Here is a 25,190-nt window from a genome sequence, read left to right as displayed (position 1 = left end):
TAAAAACTGGATTAATATACAACCTAGGTTAGTGTTCAGCATTTCACCTGAATTGAAACGTGTATGTTAAGTTCACATGTTTTACAAAAAAGGAAGCCAAAAGAGTAGGAAGTTCCTCATATAGGAGGTTTGCAAATGAACGTGAAAAGTTTTATGGAAGTTAATTCTCAGTAGAAAGTTTTGTAAAACAAACTTTCCTAAAAGTTATACATTTTTGTCTAGGTTGTGCCTGGATCCAAGCAACGGAATAAATTGAAGAAATCCACGAGATATCATTCTGATCTGCTGATGAGCTGGGTCTAAATTTTTGACAATTCAGACACAAGTTTTCCTCCAGTCATTAAGTAACAAAATACTGCATTTTGAGCTGAGGAATCCACTTGGTCAGGGATCTTTAATTTTGTGGGCCTATATCTGATATTTTTATTCTATTTTTCAATTTTTATGTTCCCTTGATATCCTAGGTATCACAGTATCCTATAAGAAGAAATGATGCAACTCTACTCGTATAACCAAAGGTTAAATATGCCCAAAAGGAAGTCATCAGACTCTCACATTCTGGGATGCAACAACTACATAAATAACTAAAGCAAGAGCTTACATTCAAAGGAGACGTTGAATAGCAAAAGGAAAGCTCTGGCATATAGTAAGATGTTTCTTGTCACATACAGTTTTGAACTCCAACTTCAAAGAGAAATAGGAAAGCAAATTAACAAAAAATAATTTAACTATAGGGCATGGTACTGAGCATTATCCTAACTTCTAAGTTAGACAAAACTATTCTAACTTCTAAGAGACAAAACAGCCTAACTTCTCTTCTGTGTTCAAATAGAAATACTGTCCTGGTTCTGAAGGTTCATTAGAGCAACACAGGTGAAAGTGACTTGCTGCAACTTTGGACCGAAAACCTGCCAAATACTTATTTTTTTAAACCTCCTCACTCTAAGCCTTCATTTGAGTGTTCATGGAATATTTTCCACCTGTCTAAGAAATTTTCAACGTATCTCCTTTTTAAACACAAGAGACATGCATCAACAATGAAGGCACAGCTAGTCAACCCCAGGCTGCCCTGCTGGTGACCTCTCAGAGACCAGCTAGTATTTCTACATTTTTAGCCCAGGGGGATTTTTCAGTAGCTGACTTTTCTCTGGTCCTTTTCCTTCTAGATCAAGGAAGAGCACAGCCAGTATTCAGAAGACTGCCAGTCACTGTTTTAAAAAAAAAAGAAAAAAAAAAAAAACACACACACCCAACTTCAGTAGATATTCTCTATATTCTCTCTCTCTCTCTCTCTCTCTCCCCCTCCCTCCCTCTCTCTCTCCTGATTGATTTTATGCTATACTACAGTGATGTTCCCTGATACACAGCCCAAATTCTAGTCTGCATAGTTCCCATGAACACACAGAGTTTTCATCCAAGGGCCACTGAAGGAACTACCTTCCTTGTTATCTTAAAAGTTATCTTCTTCAAAGTTTGGTGCAGCAGCCTACCTAAAAATAAAATGTTTAAAAATCATACCTCATTGAATTTGGTTTGTTGTTAATTCTGGCTCAAGTAGGTATGACAACTGTGGATGCTTTTCTATGAGAGAAATAAAGTTTTCTGGAGAGAAGACATGTTTGTATTATGTAAGACACACTTCTTTTGGCTCTTACTTTATGTTAAAACTCACAGTTGGCAGGTTTCCTTGCTACAATTCATCTCCACGAAGGCTTCTGTAATCTTTCAAGAACAGTACGTTGCCATGTATTCATGATAAAGCTGTTTACTGTAGCATTACTAGCGGTTAGTTTTTACAAGCACTATGGCAGCGGTGACTGCAAGAAAGGGCAGAACTGCAGAAAAGGGGGAAAGCCTCTCTCAAAGCTTCCATTCACCAGTATTGAACAGGATGGCACAGACCTCATTCTTGTTGAAGTTTACCTGAAAAAAGCTCTGTCTGCTAAACATGACTAGCAGTTCTACATTATATCCATGAGGAAGCTACAATTTGCAAAGTGGTGGAAGAACGGGTACACCAGATGGTTGTGCTGCTATTCAGAGGGACCTCAACAGGCTGGAGAAATGAGCCAACAGGAATCTCATGAAGTTCAACATAGGGGAATACCAAGTCCTGCCCCTGGGGAAGAATAACCCTAGGCACCAGGACAAGCTGGGGGCCAAACAAGCTGCAGAGCAGCTCTGCAGAGAAGGACCTGGGGGTCCTGGTGGAGAACAAGTAAACCATGAGCCAGCAATGGGCCCTCATGGCAAAGGTGGCCAACAGCATCCCAGGCTGCATTAGGGAGAGCATTGCCAGCAGATGGAGGGAGATGATCCTTCCCCTCTACTCAGCACTGGTGAGACACATCTGGAGTGCTGGGCTTCTATGTACAAGAGAGATATAGACCTACTGGGATGAGTCCAGCTAATGGCCACAAAGATGATGAAGGGACTGAAGCATCTGATGTATGAGGAGAGGCTGAGAGAGCTGGGACTGTTCAGCCTGAAGAAGAGAAGGCTCGGGGGGATCTTATCAATGTTTATAAATACCTGATGTGAGGGAGTAAAGAAGACTGAGACAGACTCTTCTCAGTGGTATCCAGTGACAGGACAAGAGGCAACAGGCAGAGATTGAAATACAAAAATATCCATTTAAACACACACACACAAAATTATTATTCCTTGGAGATATTCAAAATCCACCTGGACACAGTCAGGAGCAACCTGCTGTAGCTGACCCTCTTTGAGCAGGTGGGGTTAGACCAGGTGATCTCCAGAGGTCCCTCACAACCTCAGCAGTTCTATGATTCTGTGACTGACTGGATAAAAACACAACCCCAAAATAACCTAATAGTGTGGTATGGAGAATCTAGAAGTTGACTAAAACCCAGTCTGCAGAAGCAGGGATACTTCATATAAGGCTTCCATTGAGCTAAAATAATACTGAGTTTGAACAGGCTATTTGGATCACAAAGAGGACAAGAGACCTGAATGCCATCAGTCCTACATGGCTCTGGGGGACAACTAAATGGACAGGGACTCCCAAGAGGCTGGAGCAGGATCAAAGCACAGCTCCTGCGCATCCAATTCTATTTACCACCAAAACTTAATCTACTTGGACTGTAGGTTACACACACACACGGTCTATTTTGTCATGCCTTCATTTCCTGTGAGGTTACCTAGGAAAAATGTCTGAACCGGGCCTACACCTTACTAAAATTCTATACAACAGCAGGAGAAAGAAAGGGTGAGTTCATCTAGGCTGGCAAATGTCACTTCTGCCCTATTTTTGCTGTCAGTAATGCATCAGAGAATAAATTTGATTCTGGGGAACATGATTGCCCAACTGCTTGTCTATACCTTCAAAATACCTGAATCAAGCCCAAAGTTTTTATTTCCATCCCCAAATTACCCCATCACTGTCTCTAACTAACCAAGTCCAAAAACACCAGTACTGCAGTAGATGAGGTCCAAAATGGTATGTTTTACTCAATGCAACCAATTCCTAGCTATTCTTCGTTGAATGATGCTATATAGTCTTTCCTTGAGGCTTAGTGGGCACACAGGTGTCGAGTGGATATGACATTTTCCACACTCATTTGCTTTTATAATTCCTTGACAATGAATCTGATTTCTTTAAGGGGCCCAAACTATATGCCAGTGCATGACTGTCCAACTACCTGAGATCACTTACTACCATTTCATACAAAATTTTAGATTTATATCTCAACAGACATTGCCACAAGGGCAAGTCTGATCACTAAATTCAAGTGTCAAGTTACATAACACTTGTACACATTCAATTAATACATAGCATCCCTCCTTCAGTATTAAGTTTTCCTTTGTGCTTATTCCAGTCTCCACAGCTGCTAACATCAAACACATACTTATCCAATATGTTTTCGGTTCAAACTTCCAAACAGGCTTTGAACCCACAATTATTGCCAATTCTCCGAGAAGTCAGGACCTAGTAGGGCATAACTAAGAACTAAGATAACTGTTCAATGCTAAGAACATAAATAAGAGCCAGCAAAGAGTTAGTGGTACTGAACCCTTCTGAAGTTTAGTTTTAATAGCTAAAATTCCTTGTGGTACACTTGTATTTGTCATATAAATAGTGAGATTAATATTGCAGGTATGATAGCAGGTGTCGTGCTAACTTACACCTTAGCCACAAAATAGAATTGTGTTATGAAGGGAAGTGTTTTTCGGGTGCACTCAGGCAGCTGAAGAAATTCTCAAAAGACTGCAAGTTTAAGAGGAAACTAGTATGAATTCTGTAGTGGACTTTAAAAGCTGACCGACTTCACTAACATGCAATATTTGAAATACAGTAATATACATCCATGTAAACTGCAGGAAAACCAAACAGGATTTGGGGACGTTAATCAAATACATTGTAACCTGAAAAGAAAACAGTTGTTATTAACATTTGAATTCAAAGGGCAAAGCAATAGATACTCCTCTCGCTCCCCCTCAAAAACACTAAAAGAGTTAATAGTAAGAATTATATCGTATATCTGGGCCTGCAGAGAACATAAACACAGGTCAACCTATTAATATTTGGTTTCCTGTGGCAGTTATATTAAACTGAGTTCAGCTTGACGGATCATATTAGAGAGAAAAAGAGGAAAGTAAATCAGTGCTCCTGAAATGCAGTTTTACTCCTTAGGAAATGACTACAGCTCATGATCTAGAGACTGTGATTTGCAGTGAAGAAAAATATTGTCTCCAGATCTACACAGGCACCTTACTGCTACATGTAACAAGTCCATAGCTAATCTTTTAAACACATTATGCATAGCAGTTAAGAAACAACTACAAGATCCTACTCCAGGCCCAGGAGGAATAGACAAATGGCCAGGTGACAATTTAAGGAACAGAAGACATTCAGTAAAGATTACTCCTGCAGTCCTTGCCAAGGAAGTAGAAATGGGATTGGTGGCCTGTCAGAAAATAGGTGCAAGAAAAGAGCAGCCAGTTCAAAAAGGCAGTCAACTGAAAGCATCCTGAGACAAATCATAGAAATTCTTCAGTTCAAGGCAGAGATTTTTGGAAGCTTTGGAGTGGCCTGAACGCTGACTATCTCATTTAATCTAAATGGCCTTCATTACAGTTTCTGAGAATATTTTTACTGTTACTAAAAGTCTTTTCAATTGCAAACAATTATTGAATTAAATATTTGTAATACAAGACCATGAAAAAATATCACCACACATCTCCCTGGACTGCACATGTGAATACAGATAACGCTAGCTCACAGACAGAGGAATTTTACAAAGCTTTTGTTGACAAACTACTTATTGTGATACATATTGGTGAAAGAATACTTATTTTCTTACAACATATAGCCACACATATAGTTGTTCCTCATTTTCTATTGGAATGGTAAGATTCCGACAGAAGGAATCTTTGATGTTTCTAGATGATCAGAAAAGCAGTAGTAAAATAGACACTAGTCAGGGATTGCTCCCTAGGTCCAAAGCACACTAAATACAGTGGAAGCCATTTAATTGCTTTAACAAATGCTAGATGAATGCTTAAATCATGCAGTTAAGGTTAAATTCACTTAAGAATCTCCTCGAGACTGGCTCTAATCAAGACTGTCAAATGAGCAAGACCACAATATGATTACAGCAAATGTTGCTAGTAGAAAAGTTGCTGAGCTCCAAAATACCCAATAACTCTTTCAGAAAATAATAATCAAGAAGTAGACTGACACAACAATATATTTGCTCATACGCTCTGTATTTTCCCAAAATGTGATAAGGGATATACAGTGCCCTAATCTGTTCCAAAGCAGCAAAATATTAGACCACTCCACATTCTTTACGTTGGATGCTAAAGTATCAATACATGATCTCCCAATCTCATCCAGTTTCATAGCTCACAATTCAACAACATTTGAATCAAGAATACATGTCAATGAAATAGTGTACCACCATTCCCCTGCTGCTATCATCTCACTTAAATCAGTCATCAATGCACCAGAAATATCATGTTTCATATTTAATCTATGTGCAACTCTTACCTAAGACATAAGCTCAAAAGTGTGAAATATATGAAATATCTAATTTGCAATAGAAAGACTGCAAATACTAAACAGGTTCCTCCATTTAGTGTACATCTCAGAGAGTACCAGCTGTTTCTACACATAGCCAAATTAAAAACTTGAGTAACATGCAATCTCAAAAAGATCCCTTGTTTACCATTCCCAGTGCTTATGCTGTAATTTTCAAACATCTGGGTATTAAAAACAATCAGATGATGAGAACTGCAGGATCTAAAGTGTCAGGAATTACTAAATTAAATGTTGCTGGAGACTGGATTGATAAAAAAGAAGAAGCAAAGGAGGATGCTAGAGTAGTGCAAAATAAAATAACTTCAAATTTAAAACTAAACATTTCTATTTTCACAGAGATAAGTACATCTCATGAAAAGACATTTCTGCTGCATGGATTTTAAAATTACAAGATAGCATACTTGCACTGATGACAATAATGGACTACTTTATGTTACACATGAAAAGCAATTGTGTAAGAAACTGCTGTCCTTTAAAAATGTATCCTTTTAATGACTTTTTTTTTTTTTAATATACATGCTAAAGTAAAATTGTTCCCCTGAAATGACTTGAAATCAGTAGGTAACATTTACAAAAAGCTCTCACATCACCTGAATACCTGAATTCCCATGACTTTCACTGAACCTACTGGTGTTATATAGAGGACACATTTCTAAATCCACAAGAATTGTGTTCATCTCATTTTACTGGAGTTTTAGCACATTAGTAATTTTGATACAAGTACAAAGGTTTGAAATCTCTCTCCCTTTCCCTCTGAAATGGTACACAGCTGAACATACTGCCACCCCCAGATTTTATAGGGCCTCAATTCATTGGCATTGGAAATTATGGCACATTTAATCGCAGGGACAGAGTACCAGTGTTCAGATCTGCTGGTATCTTTCAACAACCTGTTACTTCCCTTTCATGATTCCTTCAGTAATCTGAACAGGATTTTTCGGGCGTCATTCTACAACACTCTGCCGATACAGCTGAATCGAGAGGTGACTGTGCATGCAGACTGTGACAACTGGCAGGCAAAGCACTAGAAAGAATTAAAATGACTAGACAATGGAAAATTTTAAAAATCTTTTATTTAGTAACTGGTGAAAATTCCCAGTGAAATAAACTTTGGTTTTATCTCGACAGCGTTCATGCTGAGTTGCGACAAAGAAGGAAAACTGCAGCACACTAGCACACATGCAGAGTAAAGGTTTGGCAACATTGCAGCAGGGGATTGGCAAGAGCTCTTCCCAAACACAGGTCTGGAAGTTCCTTATTTTGATGTCGATCATGATAGCATTTAAGAACTTCAGCCAGAAATTAGGACTCTTATGTGTTTGCCAAGTACGAGATGCTAGTTCCTGCTGCAGAAGTTATAACCCCAGGTGTCACAAAAGGTGCTACGTAAGATGTAACAGGCCAACATGTGGCTTTAAGATTGCAAAGTAACAATAAAACAAACAGTTAAGCATAAAAGCTTCCTGCTTGGGTAATGAATGCCAAGTTTTTATGTGAAACACATTTTCATTCCAAACAGAAAGCTAGGAATTGTGAAAGGGACATGTCCTAAGGGCTAAAATGAATTGTTTGGTCTTTCCTACCAAATAAAATATGTCAGGTTGGGAACTTACTTGCCTTTTAAAATGTCTTTATGATTATGGGTAAACGCATGACACAATTACCTTGGAAATATTTAGGTCTGAAAAGTATTTTACTTTAAGTTTAAAAAAAGAAAAGACAAGACATTTTATGCCACAAATTTTTATTCACTTAAATATTTTGCTTATTAGTTGTCACTTCGTACAATTCCCAACCAGTGACTAACTACAGATATTTCCAAAACACTCTGCATAAAGTTCTAAAGCTTTTTCAGCAAAAGATGGGCACAAGCACAAGCACTAGGAAAACCAATGACATTTAAAAGAAATTAATTAGAGAAGACTGGGGCTAGCAGTGGAACCATACATTCAGAAACCCAGTCTTCCCTTTTATTTAAATGTCATTTTAAAAGAATTCTATCTTCCAAAGAATACCTTCAGTTTTGCACTACAAATGAAGGTAACCTGTATCTCCAATAAGCTAATTCAGCTCGAGCTCAATATTAAAAAAAGTCCCATCATTAACCTAATACTTCATACAGAAATGATAGATTTTAAATGGGAACCCTGCATTACGTGCTGAGCAGTCACACCAGTGCTGGAAAACCTGAAAGGGAGTGAGTATGCAATATGATGGAGATTATCATCTCCCACATATTATACTTACTCAAAATATTGTTGTCTCTAGCTAAAAGAAAACACAGACAATCGATTTCTACTAAAGCTGTAAAACTTCATTCCTATTACGTTTTTTTCCTAACTGTAATCTTCAGCTCATAAAATTCCAGGTTAAACATGACCAGTATAAATAAATTTGAAATAAATCAATACAAGTTTAATTTAAAAAATGCACTGCAGTCACCATTGCTAGCAGAAGATACTATGTTCAGACAGCAAAACTGCCTCTCTCCAGCTACCAAGGAAAAAAAAAATAAGGCATTTATTTCCAGGTACAGGACATTTTCCTATTTATAGTATAGAAAGCTATCTAGAGACAGAGTCAATTATCCCTCCGTTATTTCATATGATGAGTCTATTAGAAGAGCACAAATATTAGAAGAAATGTACAAAGTAGCGACTAGTCAGTGAATCAGGAAAGGACACCTTTTTAAAAGCACACTGGACAAAACAAGGACAAAAGCCCAGCTAACGAGGTTGGCTGTTATCTTTTTTTTTTTTAAAAAAAAAAAAAGGATGCACATCTAATTGTTCCTATTACTTGAGTTAAAGAGGCCTCAAATTCAATTTTCTTAATACAAAACATAAGAGAAACAAGATATTAAACATGATATCAAATCTCATTTCTTTTTGCCTTCTGTTTTGCACAAAAATACAGCTTTAACATATTTGAAACATCAACGTGATGGTGCTAAGCAGCATTGCTGCTCTAAGACTAAAACAAAACTGCAGAAGTTTTTTAACATTTTTTTTTACACTGCTATTAATAATATTTGTTTTAAAGTTTAAGTGGAAAGTGCTCCCTCTCTGTGCTCTGTTTTCACCCCATTTATCAGTGAAAAATTTCCAAATATAAGTGATGGAAAAATTAGTTCAAAATTTCCAATGCTGTAATTATCACTAGTGGGTTAACTACATAACGGTGGAAACTGGAACGTCCAAGAAATTATAATACCATTCTATGATTCTAATCTAAATAAACTGTCAAGTTTTACAGCTTTTTCATAACAGGCTGCCATATGCTGACACTTTCATTTTTCAAGGATATTTTACAGTACTTTTAGCACTGACATTTCAAACTGCTTTCCATAGGAATTGGTGGAACACTTCACAAGACACAACATGTCAAAGAGAAAACAGATTACTGTCCCAATTTAAAAAAAAGAAAGAAAAAGAGATCCAGTCACCAGTCAAACTCCAAGCAATATATCTGAGAAGTGGAATAGGGCAAAGTTAGAAAACACCACTCTGCTAGTCTTACTGAAAAGTTAGCTTACTCTTTCAAAAAATACTCCAAAGGATGCCCTATCTGCAAAATCTTTACCTAAATTTACACACCGTTTTATACATACAACAGAACTGAGGCCAGACACAGTAAGTACAGAGAAGTACTAACATGGAAGAAAGCTCAAAGGCTGCTTAGCACAGAAAGATTAAAAGAAATAACCTAAAAAGTCTGTGAGCCACTGCTAGTTTCAGCTATTAAATATTACCACAGAGAATGGAAATTTCAGTGATGAGAACAGGACCTAATTTTACTTTTTTTTTTCCCCTCCTCTTCTCCTCTCTCATCTGCTACAGAAATCAAAATCTTTCTTCAGAGCCCTTTAAAACACAGGCTTGATCAAGCCACTGACTAAAGATCAGAAAATGTTTGGTTAAAATGGATTACCTGCTGTTCCTCAGATTTCTTATGCACTTCATTGTAATTATACTGAATCAGATTTTAATTACTTGAATCAGATTTTAATTCGTTTTTAGCATATTGCAAGTGACAACCCGCACAACATTACACACTAAGCTAAAAGTTAAGCATTCTCAACAGCAACCCAAAAGCATGTTTCAAGTAAGTTTTTTCATGCTACCTAGAATCCCACAGACTCTTCGGCAAGTTGCTCATTCTCTATAAAAACAAGACTACAAACAAACTCTTAATACCACTCAAGTAGAAAATAGTCACATTGATTTGTGAAATACTGCAATTAGCAATATCTGGCATCTGACCAATGACAGTATGAGAATTTTTTCCAAAACTTTTCTTCAATGATATTGACCCAAAATACATGATTTGTAATAGCAGTTACATGCTGCAATTTTTAAGTTTAAAGGACTTAAATTCTAAAGAAAAAAAGCAGTATCTAAATACATTAAAACAAACTGAAGCCAGAGGAATGTAACATAGCCAAGGTTAGTTTCCAGCATGCTGGATAATACAACATGTATCTCAGATGCACAGAAAGTTACATCTACATCCTTTGAAAAACAAATTCCAAATGACTTCTGATCTCTTTTTGATGTTTACAAATAGAGGTACATGCTTAGATGACTATCCACATTAAAGAGATTAAATACTTAAACAAAGTACATTTACAAAGCTAGGGAATGGCAAATTCAATCTTAAGTGCTTTGAAGGTACATTCTAAACAAACAGTTCTTGAGGCAACAGTTTGTATACTACTACTCATGAAAAATTATCTTGCTTTCCTCAGTGGAGGAAATCATTAGATCTGGAACTGATTTACAGAAAAAAGAAATATTACTGAAAAGTAAAACGGAGAACAGAATAACCAAAGCTTATATTAAATATTTCACTGCATAACCTAGAGCTAAACTATTTCCCAGGACAATATTTCGGTTTTATGTTTTACTCTTTCCAACTGGAAAGCTCTTTAAGAAGCACTTATTTGTTCAAACTGACCATCTGCTCTTACAAATCAAAAAGGAACAAAATTAATAGTGGCTTTATATGATTCTTCTACTCAAATGGAAGCCAAGTAGTAATCTGTCATTGATTGCCACTTGCTAGACATAAAATCAACATCTATTACTTGGAAGGTTTTTCTGTTTACGTGATGAAAATGACTTGGTGATATATGACAAACTTTGCTAATATTTTTTTTGGACAAAAAACATATTTGTAGCATCAGGATGTGCTACATCCACCCTTAAACCACAAAAACAAGGTAAAGGAACAGCATACAGCAGTCCTTGCCTTCTTCAGCTGCTTTTGTTCGCAGTAAGTTATTCTGCAGAAGAAAGGGAAGCTAGTTAGCTAGATATATATTATGCAGGTCATGGGGAGAAAAAAAAAAAGTAGATCAGGTTATCAGATCTAGATAAACTACTTGAGCAAAAATGTGATCATGATACAACAGGACCATTTATTAATATATTTGAACAGTCAAACACGTCATTCATTGCAAAGATTTTGTGCAACAATATTGAAGCCATAGGCAAGACCGTATGAATCAGGGTGAATTAGATAAAATGGAGGTTTTAGTTTGTGCAGACAAAGCAAGCTATTGCACAGTTCACCCAGCCATGGTTGCTCAGAGGGCAATTTAAGCAAGAGTCGGGCATCCTTTGTAAGCTGGAATTCCTCGATACTTCAAAAGCAAAGCCTGCCATATACCAGCTCCCATGTTCATTTTCTCAAGCTCATGTGCAATGCTTCACGTGGTATTCTTGAATAAAAGGGTAGCTGTTGAATCCTGAGAACTTATTTTAATCTAGGCCTTGTATTTCAGTTTCAAATCAGGAAGATGTAATACCTAATTTACTTTTTTCCTACTTTTAGTAAGAAATACTAGGTACAGACAGAAGCTTATATGAAGAACAAATAAGCAAATATAGTAAAAGAAAATAATTTGAAGGCAATCCTAACAAGAATCACATAGCAGTTAGCAGAAGATTGAAAATTTAATAGCATCATCATAAAAATTTAATTGTTCATTTCTTAACTCTTTTTCTTTCTCGAAGACTAAAGATAACTACGTTACACTACTCATTAACCTCCCTTTTAAGTAAAATCATACCATTTCAGAAAATTCAAGCTTTGCCCTACATGTTATGGGAGTATTTACTTTGGAAACAAAGCCAGATGGGATAAAACAAGAAAAATATTCAATTATCCTCCTTTATGACAGCAGTCACAGAAAAACCTAATTGCATTTTCTCTCTTACTCTGTTTTGTTGCTTTCTTCAAGGAACACGAACAGTGAATATCACATATCTCAAAAAAATGATAGAGCACAAAAAGACAAAACAACTAGCAGCAAGATGCCACCTTATGGAAAAACTGCAGGGATGCCACATTATTCCTTTTGGTTGAACACCTTTTGGGGACCTCCGAGGTAACTAACTTTCTCAACAACCTACATCCTTTTCTCCTCACTCCCACTGTTACACCTTACTGTGGCTCATCAAGGAGCCGTGACTGTGCCTGTCAAATGTGACCCTCTCCACCCTTGGCTGTTATAATGATGCAGGCTGGAAGAGAGGAGAATCCATGTGAGATGGCCTCCACTGAGCCTTCAAAGGACCACCTGAGCTACCTCTCTCCCCCCCCGCTCAATTCTGCTGCCTAGGTGCTCTCAGAAGCAGCATTATCTTCCCTATGGCTTCCCTCCAGAGGTTTCACACTCAGTTTTCACAAACAATCACAATCTAAGCATTTCTTTTAAAAACACTTATGTCCTCAAATAAGCTGCCTACAAAAAATGCAACATCTGTCCTCTTAGACATGAAAGTTTTTTTGTTTCTTAAAAGCCCGCTTCCCCCAGCAACATTAAGTCCCTTTAACTAAAAGTTTTTAATGAGGTCTCTTTATTAACAGAAGTGCATCTATTAATGTCACGTAAGAAAGCATGAATTTCTCACACCCTGAGCTAAACCTAGCTAGCAAAGCTTTCTCATGTAGTTGTGGTATTAAGAGACATATTTTAGAAGCACGTAACACCTGCAATGGAGTCCATTCTGCAAAGTGTCTCAGCACTACAGAACGATCTGAGCTCTTTTCAAAGTCTGCCCCATCCCTGTCAAGAAGGGAATCCAGGTGCATTCAATAGAAGGTACGGAACAGAATTTCAAGGGTAATAATGTAAAGTCAGTGGTTTAAAAAAAAAATAACAAAACCAGCCATTTCTCAGTATATTAGCTTCTTGCGGCAGTAGACTTGAGATGTCCAAGTAAATTGCACCACCCTCCCTTCATTAGCACACCATCACCATGCATGTATGTGGGCATAATGAGGAAAAAAATCATTTGTTTCAGCCTAGAAAACAGATTACTGAAGGATAAAACAGAGGTCTGTAAAAACAGAAGAGGCATGGAAGAGAGTGAATAGACACTGGCAGTCTGCTTGCTCTTCCAAAACAAATATTGAGAGGTATTAAATAAAGGTAGGAAGAGGCCAGCTGAAAACAAAAGGAAGTGGTTTCTCATACAACACACAGGTAAGCTGAATATCTCTTGCCATAAAATGTTGTGGATGGCAGAAGGAAGCTAGATGAATTCACGGCAGGTAAATGCACTGATGGTGGCTAAAAACTCAGAAACTCCATGTGGCTCAGGAAGCCTCTGAGACAGGAATAGTTAGAGGCAGAGCATGCAGGCTGGGGGCAGGGGAAAAGTCATGCTTGTGCCACTCATATCATTTCTTAAGGATCTGCTTTTTGGAAGCAAAACATGGCTGGACAGACAGTAACCCAGGATAACTGCTCTTTTATTCTTATCATATGAAAGACTAAAGTAGCAGCTAAGTTTGCAAAACAAGAAGATATATTTTTACTTTTTACTGAAATCATGGAACTATATGATTCAAATAACACTTTCTCATGTATATTTGCAATATCTGAACATACATGGTTTCATCCATATTCTAGAAAATATTTTAATTACTAGCAAAAACAAATTATCCGTGTTACAATACTACATCTGCTGCCATCATTGGTTACGGTACACTTAGGTTAGAAGGAGGTTTCAGTTTGTATATTGCCAAGGGGAAGTACAGAAAGGCTTGGTATTTCCCCAAGACCCACAAGTACTGTCACAGATGAGTACTTTTGAAAAATCTCATCTTTGGGAGCCTTTTCTTTATTTGACAGGTTTGGAATCTTTTGGTATGAGTGATCATTGCCATTTCTGCACAACCCACCTGAGGTTTTCCTTAAAGGTTTTGCATTACAACAAGCAAATAAAATATTTTTAAAGTTCGCTATGGTGCACAAGAACCCGTAGATGAACTTAACAGTCAAACTTACTTTTGATTTTAAAGTTACAACATCACAGTTGCTTACTTGGGTTCAAACACTGTAATGGGCAGGTTTGGCCCCAAAACAAACCAATAACCTAGTTTGACTTCTTGGCTAACAGGGACATGGGATTTCACCCTAATTTCTCCATCAAACCTAAGCCTTAAGATAACCAAAATCATTCCTTTGAGACAGTAAAGAAAGATATTTTCCTCTAAAAACCTCAAAGGTTGGAGAAATCCAGACTCCAGAACCAAGCTATACAAATTCAGTATCTAGAGGCAGCACCTCCTTACCAGTTGCCTACTAGAGCCTGCCATTCCATTTACTTTCCCAGAGGTGTATCTTTTACTAAAATCACACTGAGAGTCTGCTAATTCTTGTTCAGAGATTCTGAAATTATGCTTGGCCCCAAACCATATCAGTAAATATTATTTGTATATTCTGCTTTATGTCCAAGTGACTGACTTGTCCAACAGAAAAATTCTTTCAATAATGTGCGTAACATAGAACATTCACAGCTGTATGGCCTTGTATATGGCTGGGGAGGATATGCTTTATAATGATTTCAACAGGGCAAAATATGAATAATATATGCTAATATAAGGTATTTAGTTTGTGGGGGTTTTTTGTTTGTTTTCAAAATCACATAGCCATGCTCACCTATTCTCCTGCTAAAAATGGTGAATGAATACAGCACCTCCCCCTCACTGTGTTTTCAGTTAAAGCAAAGCAATATTGTATGGTGTGTGATATCCAAGGATCAAAGAGAGGAGAAAGCGTGAAACTAGTTAACATTATAACACTTAAATTGCATAATGTAGAACATCATATAGCAGAAAAGTAAATACTTCTCAATCTTCAAAGATACCTGCAACACAGATAAGCTAACTGGTCTAATAAAACATTTTAACCCACAAATCTCGCTTCTTATGAATAAAGTTCGATCACAAAATCCAGAATATTTTCCTATTTGCCTCAAAATCTTGTACGAGATAAACAGACATTAGACTGTCACATCAATTAACCACAGATTTCTACACAGGTAATAGGCAGAGGCAATAGCAAATCAGACATATGCCACTGAGGGTGAGTCAGTAGTTTGGGTTTCCTTGTTTTAAATCTGTTTTATGTTAAGATCATTGTATAATGCAACATTCTGAACAGTTTGTTTAAACTTGGTTTTGATCAACGGTTTTATCGAGTCTTCTTAAAAACTTACTGTTTGAAGCCTCCCTGTAAGCTATTCCTAGGTGGTTGGTTATTTGACTAGGTAGATCATGTAAACTGTCATATCTTGACCAGTCTGTGGTAGAGATGACAGTGGGGACTGCAAGAGGGGAGCATAAGCACTAGCACTGAGTAAAGCCAGTTCACTGACTCCCAACACTACACATGGACTTTTCCTCAGGCGCTGGTTATGGGAAAGGAGCTGTTCCCACTCCACACTGGGAGCTTTGAGGCCTGGAAGCTTCTGCATCAAGTTATTTGAGCAGAAGTGTCACAGGAAAAACAACAACCTTTTCTAGCCTGACTCCCCTTAGTTAAGGATTTGTATCAGGTGGTTTCAAGTTTCTTGTTTTCCTTCTGCCACCACTGTGGACTTGGCTTCCCCTCCAGTTGCCACCAGAGCGACAGGACCTCCATCGTAGGTGCGTGTGGAGCCTGCTCTAAGCCATGACAGTTCGAAAGGCTCAGAGCCGTCGACCCCTTCCCCACCACTGCTCCCACCAATGCCTCGCCAAGCTGGATGGCCACCGGTGCACCGGCAGGTGCATAGCAGCAACGTCACTGCCTTTTTAAGTGCCTGTCGCATTTTTTCTTTTCTTTTCATGACAAGGAAAAAAAAAAAAACAGGCAGCAACCTACACGCACAGGGGACAGGAAAACCTGCTCGTTATCCCCAGTCCAGCTACGCACATGGTAGCAGCGGCGAAAACTTGAAACTAGACGTCGCCCGCGGCCACCTGCCTCCCCGCAGCCTCCGCCGCCGCCAGCGCCCTCCCGCGGCGCCTGCAGACGCCCAGCGGCTGTTCGGGGCAGAGGCGCCGGCAGCGCTCGGTGTTTTAATACCCGACCGCAGGAGAGAGCGGCAGGGACCTGCCGGCGCGGCGGCGGCCCGCACTCACCCAGCAGCAGCAGCTTCAGCTCTCGGCGGGCGTCTCGCTTGTCGCGGCGCAGCTGCCGCTCGATCTCGGCGCTGATGCGCTGCGACTCCTTCTCCTCGGCGGAGAGGCAGCAGCCGGCCATGGCCCGCGGCGCGCCGGCTCCCGCCGCCAGCGAGGAGGCGTGGAGAGACCTTCCCCCCCCCGGCGCCTCCCGACCCCGAGGAAGCGCGGTGCCCGCAGGCGGCGGGACGGCGCTGCGCCTCCGCCTCGCCTGCCGCGGCAGACCGGGGGCAGGCAGGTGCGAGCCTGTGCCCGGGGCCCGCCTCCTCCCGCTGGTTAATGATTGCAGGCCCGGCCGGGCTGCCGCTGCGGCGGGGCGGGCGCGGTCCTCCCACAGCGCTCCGAGTTTGGGGAAGGAGGTGGCAGCCCCGCAGGCTGCGACGCGGTGACACGGCTGCCGACCCGGGGGGGGGGAAGAAAAAAAAAACACACAAAACACACACACGGGCGAAAGCTGAGGGGAGTTTGCTTCCCTCGCCGCCCTGCGGGGCTGGGGGAGAGAGGGGGGCAGCCCGGGGGGGCAGGCGGCGGTGCCCCCAACGGCTGCGGGCGCCCTAAAGGCTGCCGGGGGCGCCAACGGCCGCTGCCCTGGCCGGGCGGTGCGGGCGCTTGGGCGGCGGGAGTGGGTGGTTTGAGCCCAGCGTTGGTTCCGCTGCTGTTTAAAAACGGCATAACGTATTCATTTAAAATCGGTCAGCATCGTCAAACGGGGTATTTGGGCATTGCTCTTCCCAGCTTTGCTCCTCGACGCAGATGAAAGCCCTGCGTGGGAAGACCTGTCTGTGCTCGGTGTTGGCTACGGCTCTTCGTTTTGGAGGCTGTATTTCCCTCCTTGCTTCACATACTTAACGTTTAGTTTTACAAACTTGAGTTTGCGTTTTGTAAGGAATACAGTCTTGGGAAATCTCTTACGGCCCGAGTCTTGCCCGCAGTAGTAAAGTCAGGATGCTTCCGTGCAAGTAGAAAGCATTAGCGCAGGTGTGTCCCAGGTGCCCTGTGTGTGTCCCAGGCCCACCTTACTGCCTGGGGAGGAAACACTTGGCTTGTGCCAGCCACTCGCAGCTCAGTGTTGGCAGGCACTTGGCTGAGCTGTGCTGAGCTCCTGTGAATCCTGCCAACAGGTAGCATTGAGCAGCGTTACTACGAGCAGCGTGTTCACTGCTCCTAAATATAGAAAACCCTGACTTACTAGGGAGCAGCTCTCACCCCCTCCTCTGAGGACAGGGAGCTGCAAGCAAGGTGCTGAAGGGCTGTGGTGGCTAAGGGGAAGAGCTCCACGTGCAGCTGTGCTAAGGTGGCAAATGCAGCTGTGTGCTGAGGGTGGTTGAGGTGCTGCAGGTGGGAGATCCCATGGGTCAGGGAGTGCTTTCAGCTCAGGCCTGTCTTAGTGCAAAACCATCTCTACGGCTGCTCTGTGTTTCATGAGCAGGTGTGTCCCCATGTCTTAAGCATGTGAAGACTCATTTATGAGTTTGAAAATTCATTTATGAGCTTGCAAACTGTGGAGAATAGGATATTTATGACATTCTAACTCTACTGAAGGTCTGAAAAATCAGCACATGATTTTTAAATCTGTTAAGTAGGTATGTTTTCATGGTTATTTCAGGTCTAGCAAGCAATTTTTGTGTTTTGTTTTGTTTTTTTCTTAGGGCTGGGGGAAAAACATATGTTGCAGAGAAGCTAGACCCTGAGGTTTGTAATAATGCAGTGCATGCACTAAAAATCAAATTATTGGAGCTTTTCTCTCAGCTCTGCTTTCTCTGTGTATTTCTTTTCAAAGTTTCCCTGGAATCTCATTCTTTACTCTGTCATCCTGCTGCCATTTTTTTCTTCCTCTTCTGGTCTATTCTAAAGAAAACACAAACTCTATAATGATACTTGAACTTTTGAACTTGCAATGTTTTAAATGCATTCAATAACAGGCAGCAAGGTTCTGAGTTAAAGTTTATGCAACAGCGATAGGTGAAACCACTAGAAAGATAAGCAAATATTTTTTTAAACAAGCATAACTGGTTGATTTGTTGATTTCTTCACCATAGGCAGTTGCATGTATTTGTGTTGTGGACATAATTTTTTTTTTAATATAAAGCTAAGTATTTGAAGGTATGGGTAGAAAACGATGTCTCCACCTTCACCAATTAAATGTGGGAGCATTTAAGCAGTTATGAAGAAGTTGCTTCATAATTTGAAAGCTCAATATTTTTGTACTTATAGTGATAGTGACTTCTTATAATATCTCCCTGATATGAGAAAGCACGTGAGCAGGATTTAAAGGAGTCAAGATCCTCTAAGTTTGCTGATCCTGGAGTTTCATACAAGTGTGGTCATTCTGTGAATAATATTATTCATTGCTACTGCAGGTAAATATTTGCTCTGTCAAATAGTATTTAATGACCAGTACATACAGTTTGAGATAAGTGTCAGAATTAGTTTTTTTAGTGAACCAGAGAAAGGTGTACACAGCAGTACAATTCCCACTACCCTAACAACTTTGAAAATTCACATCATATCTCTGTTCCCACACGAGGGGCGGCTCTTGGAGGAAAAACTCAAAGTGGGAATTGTACTGCTGTGTAATCCAGATTTAGTCTTAATGTATGTCTCTTACCTTTACTGGCAGTACTTAAAGCTAACAGTAAGCATCTATGGAAGTATTTTCAGGATTGTGCTATATGAGGTTTTCTCATTGGTGCAACTAAAGTACATCTGTTAACTTCTCAAGAAGTGGCAACAAATTTTATCTTTCGGGAGATGAGGATCCCAGTTCCCTCATCAGTGGTTCTTTAACAACAAAAAGAAAGCACCATGATGCAACAGGCAGGGGAGAGGAAAAGGGACACTACAGAGGTTTATGTCTCTCACAGGGTTAGGCTTCTGGATCAGGTTTCTTTGGAAGACTTGGGTGCTGTAACACAGTCAAGTTCTGGAGAATTTCTCAGTGGCTGAGGAGTTCCTTACTAGTAAATATTGTAACAATTCTCCTCCCATCATATTACCCTTTATTTCATCCAGTTCTCCAAGAGTAAGTTAGTATATTGTAGGAAATCCTTTAGGCAACTTATTCCTGAAATTAGCATTCATGTCAAAAGTTGAGCTTTCTTCCCATCATCAGTGTTATTTTTCCAGCTTGCTCGTTGCTTTCCTGAATAAACTTGCACTGCTTACAGTTAGATTATCCTGTAGCTGAGTAATAGATTTGTGCAGATTACAAGGCTATGCATATCTTATGCTGAGCCTCTGAGGGCTTTGTTTATCCAAAATGCTGCTGTATCTCTCTCTGTGCAGTTGAAGAGCAACGTAAGCACTCAAAGTACCTGACAGCCATTTCTTTTCTGTAGCTGCGTCTAGGCTTTATTAAGAGTTATACTTGAAGAGGCTGTGCAGAAAGTACATTAAGCCTTCAGTGGTACTTTCTAGACCAGTTATTAGCACCCAGAAGCATTTCCCATTAACCGTTTTGGCTGATCTGCCGTTAACCAGACCTGCCTACTCCCACAGATGCAGGCATCTTAACTCCTAAGAATCTGGAGAAGGCTGCCAAAAAACCAAGGGGTACGTAAAAGGTTGGTGTCTGTACAGTCTCTCTTGAGAGCAGATAAGATTTCAGAAACAGGACTCAGTTCTGAGCTGGTCATAATATAAATAACCATCAGTGGTGAAAATTCTGCCTTCAAATAAAGAAGAGTGTACTTTGCTAAGGGTGAGTTTGTGGTTTTTTTTAAATCTGGGGTGATGTAAAAAATGGTCTCTCACTGTCTTACGAGCCCATCTTTCTGAAAAGTAGCCGAAAAAAGCTGTGCTTGCCTGCAGTTGTTAAGAGGTGTTTTAATTCACTACTGTTTCTCAGCTGGGGTGGCGGGGATGTTTGATATCGCAAAGGACAGTCAGGAAGTCATTTTCAATGAATATCTTGTAGTAAGATCATGAAACAAATATAGAGAGCTGCACTTCCCTTTGCTTGCACATTCTTGTTTTTCAAGAGCACTGGTACACAAAATCCATATGCCGTTCTTTACTGCTCATCAGGTTTTCGATGTTTTCCTTACCATAACAGTGAACGTCATCTTCAAACAAGGATACCAACTAAAAAGATTAAGAAACAGTGCTCTGTAACAACCAGGAAGGGACTGGATGTTGTGGTTTTGGGTGGAGGTAGGACCTGGGGAGCAGCTATAGTGGAATGAACTTGCAGTTGTTTCATAACCTTGGACTTTTTTATATGCTCTACACGAAGGTAGTTGGTTGAATGAAAAAGGTAGAGTATAGAAATGAGGCAGATTGAGCTTTAGAAAAACTATGAGCAAAAATGTAGGTTCAACGAGGGAAATAACTGGTTTGGTTTGCTGTTTTTGAAAGCTTATTTTTGTGGAAGGCTGAAGGTGGCCTTTTGGGTATTGTTGAGATGGAGAGAGAATTTCAAGGCTGGGTACCTGATACCAGCCTTCAGTTTTACTCCTAAATTACACATGCATTTTTTTTATGAACTACTTGTAGCTAAGGCAATGTTCTCAGCTACCATGAGCAGGAGCAGTGGTGGAAAAGCATTGGATGTCCCGCTCTCTCATTCAGTGCTCCAGCAGTACTGAAAAATGAGAATTCTGTATTTCTGGCCCTTCACAGAGCATGGTCATTTTATTTCTGGCCCTTCACAGAGCATGGTCATTTTAACCTGTGAAAAATGGATAAAGGATTTTTATTTGGTAGTGTTTTATATCCACTTTTCTCAAGAATAAACAGCTATGTAAGATGCAGCGATTCAAAGAGAAACAGACTAGAAATGTTAGGCATATTTCAAAATTGTGAGATTAAAATAAGCATTTTGCACTAACAATCATGTGTGGCTTTCTCTTTAGGGTGGGTGGTTTAGTTTCTATTTGTATTGTTATTTTACACAGTGATGAAGTTTCACTCCAGCTGACTTCTTTATTTTCTTTGGCACTCTGTGTACTTTGTGCATTTCATTGCTCAGTAACTCACAGTAGCTACACTCCTTAAAAGGCATAGGCTCCGAGAAACTTTCTTACTGGCCCAAACAAGTTTGACAGGTTTAATGACCCCAAATACTGGTGCAGTGAAAAATATCCCAGATTCAACCATCTTCCAAGCACACGTTATTTAGTATACTCCTCCTCCTCAACAGAAAAGCCTGTATTAAAATATACCAATTAAAGTTGCACTTAAACAATGAATAATTAATTGGATAAGGTTACAAAGCAGTAGCATTCTCAAAAGGGAAAACTGGTCCTTGCAGTAGAAGTACTTGGAAAACAAGCAACAGCAGCTCAGGTTTCTTTCTGATAGATGACTGAGAGTTACCGCAGCCAAATTTGGCTAATTTAATCGCGTGGTAGGCTAATTGCATCTTTGCAATGTGAAGTTATCCTCTACCATAACACTGCAAACAAACAAGCAAAAAATGACAGTAAAGTGAAACTGCTGATAGCCTATCTCATGACAACGATAAAAAAGATGTTAAGGAAGAGCAGCAAAAGGGGAAGCAAAGGAACTGTCAGATGATCTTTGTCTTATGTGGCAGGAAAAAAAGAAGAAAAGGAAAGAATCCTTTCTCAAATCCTACAGGTTTGACTACATCTGTTGTTTTTAGGCAAAAATTCCTGATTAATTCCATGTGTACATGTTGCTATTAAGAGTTATTAATGCTGTGTTTTGTAAATGCTTACGGTGTGCAAGAATAAGGGAGCTAACGCGCATTACGCTACCTACAAGCTCTCAATCCTGTTGCTTGAGGAAAGAAATCCCGTATTTTTACTATTACAACCACTAATTAGAATTAACACAGAAATGTTGCAGTCTCTCTGGAGGAATTAAAACCACAATCTCCTGTTGCAGTGATGGTCTTCAGATACTGTCAGTTTCAATTTTTTCCCGGTGATGGTAAATAACACAGTAATTAGCTCCAGGTTCAAAGAGCGGCTTAGAAGCAGAGTGGCTTAAAAGATGTTCTGCAAAAAAATACGTTTCCATTGCTGGCAAATACAATCAAGTTTTGCATTTTTATATTATCTTTTCTTGCGTGGTCTAAGCTTCACTGACGTTAATACATTACCTGTCACAAAAGCCTGTTGGGATGGCGTGTGTTTTCTGTCTCTGCTGCAAGCACCCCTGTTTGAAAGGGGAGAGAGAGATGAATCAATTTTCACTAGATCAGACAGTGACCATGGCTGAGCTGGAACAGGAAGCCCAATTCTATCACTTTTAGTCCTGTTCTTCAGTTTCTCATACAGCATTCAGTAACATTCAGGCAAATATTTTGGAAAATTTATCAGGGTGTTTACTTGTGCTGACTGATGGCAGTGTTTAATTAATTCACTGTAGCTGATAGTGGCACAACAGCAGCACTGTTCCAATTTTCTGGTATTTCTCTTGGAGTTTGTGATTTATTAAAATTTCACGTCAAACAGAACAAGAGCTCCTCGGGACTTTTGGCTGCAAGTTATCTGCAGCTGTTTTAATTCCTAGTCAATGTTATTCACAATTATCCCTGGTTACTAATGGATTAGAATGCATTTAATCATGCTTGTGTGACAGTACCTCACTATGCTACTTTCATAGACCAGATACTAACATATCCGGTATGGCTACTTCATAATTTCTTCAGCCTCAGGTTTTGCCATTTCCATCATGGGCCTACACCATTGCTCATATATTTTTGTTCCTAATCACTTCAAAACATCTGCCTTTTTAGTGTCCCCTTACCCTTAAGAGCCTTACTTTGGTATTTAAACTTCCATTTAACATTTCCTATACTCCCAACCTTCTAATTCCATGATTTATGATGGGTATTCATATTTTTTTTAATATATGTTGCATTTTCTTTTTCTTCCCTTTGCCACTGAATCAAGATGAACTTTTAGCCAAAGCTGTCTTGTTATTGAGTTTTTTTGGATCTAATAAATGTCGTAAAAATTCTAGTTCTCTGCATTACTGTGTGCTTATTTTTCTTCCATACCTAACTCAGAATTTTCCTTAGCTTTGGTAAATTGGCACTTTTGAAGTATCAAGTACATAGATTACTTCCAGGAACTCTCTTCTCTTTGCCCGTAATAAATGTAATCAGATTTTTATTATGGGTTCCTTTGCAATAATTGGCTTCTGGTTAGATGACTAATCTTTTTCATCATAATGCAAATTTTTAAAAGGCCACTTCAGGTTGTGTGCAAAGATTTTTGTGTTTCAAGAGTTCCTGCATATAATTTTAGAAAAAGAAATTATATTTTATTACTGGCTAGGTTACTATCCCCCAAAACACAATTTTCTAACTCCATAGGCAGGAGCTTTAGGAGTAATTGCCTGTATTCTTATTTAATGCAATAGTTTATAATATCCTTCCTCCCTCACTTCCTAACCCTGCCAGCTTTTAGGATTTTTAGTTAATGCATTGGTTCATATATATTTATTATCCTCAAAGCTTGGGAGTTACCAGAACTAAAGACAGAGAAAAGACGTGTTTAACTAAGACTGCCAAATAGCCCATTTTCTTAGTACAGAGGTTGCAATCAAATACATCCATGCTCCACGCCTGTAACTCATTCCATCAGGTATGAGCTAAGATAGATACAAAAATCAACACACAAGCCATATTAAAATGAAGAGCCCTGAAAGCTACTGTTAAATTTTTAAATTGAGTTTGTGGGTAATGGTAAAGGAAAGCACTTTGTTAAAAGAATCACGTAGGGATAGCTGAAATAAAGTCTGAATTGTGACTGAATTTTGGGCAAAATCTAAGCTGCAACCAGAGTCAAAGGTAATACTGAAATTTTATACTGCAGTCAGGGGGGAAATTCTATCCCAAAATTATCTTCACAGACTCAGAAGGAACAGGTTAGGAACAAAACAAAATCATGTTTATATCTGGAAATTAAGTCCATTGAATCAAAACTATATAAAATCCTGAAAATAAAATTTATTTATAAATCCTGTTTGTAGCACATAAGTTATATGGAAAGTAATAAGAATAGATTAATATGGTTGAAAGTATGAAGACAAAAGGAAAAGGCTCAGAACTTATGGTATAGTGCAACAGCTGTAAACGGATTTTTTTTTTTTCCAAAAATGAATGCTGCCTTTTATGAATATACAGCCTAGTCTCTAAATGACAACACTGTTGAAGTATTTAAGATAAAACATTTTATGATTCAGTATGAGAAGGTCTGCAAACCTGTCCAGTGGAAATAAAACAGATGATTGTCCACCCAGTTGAATTATCAGAAGACTGAGGAACATTAGTGAAGACAGGCTTTTGGATTTATTCAGCTGAAACAAATCTCGAAAAGGAATAATCTAGGAAATCAGTCGCAAAGTTTCTGAAAATGTTTAAGGTAAATGTTCAGCAAGAATTAGGCATGATATATGACAGAAAGTTTGACTTCAAAAATTATGATAAAACCCAAAATAATTAAAATGCCTATTTATTATTTTGTACAATGAACAACTCTAGAGCTGCTGATAATTTCAGCAGCAATGCCAAGACCTGGCAATGCTAGTTTAGGAGAAAAAAGGCTAATTTAACTCAAGTTAATTTAAAAATTATATTAATCTTTTAAGGAATTGGATTATCAAAAATGACAGCCAAAGCTGGAGAGAAGTACCAAAGCTCAGACTGAGTGATGACTGAGAAAGGAACAGCAATGCCAAAAGTGATTCTAAG

At 39.2% G+C, this 25,190-nt stretch overlaps 1 protein-coding gene across 1 annotated transcript in view; it reads right to left on the bottom strand.

Annotated features, from left to right (window-relative positions):
• Positions 1 to 16,829, bottom strand: part of LOC135324308 (guanine nucleotide-binding protein subunit alpha-14) — an 84,103-nt gene extending 67,274 nt beyond the window's left edge. Inside the window, exon 1 of the mRNA XM_064500315.1 lies at positions 16,484 to 16,829. Coding sequence (XP_064356385.1) covers positions 16,484 to 16,604 — 121 coding nt within the window. The 5' untranslated portion in view covers positions 16,605 to 16,829. The remainder of the gene's footprint in view (positions 1 to 16,483) is intronic.
• Positions 16,830 to 25,190: the final 8,361 nt, after the last annotated feature.

Source organism: Dromaius novaehollandiae, chromosome W, assembly GCF_036370855.1.
Source record: "Dromaius novaehollandiae isolate bDroNov1 chromosome W, bDroNov1.hap1, whole genome shotgun sequence".
Lineage (NCBI taxonomy): Eukaryota > Metazoa > Chordata > Aves > Casuariiformes > Dromaiidae > Dromaius > Dromaius novaehollandiae.
The sequence above is the reverse complement of the archived record's forward strand: the minus strand, read 5'-3'. Positions and strand labels throughout refer to the sequence as shown.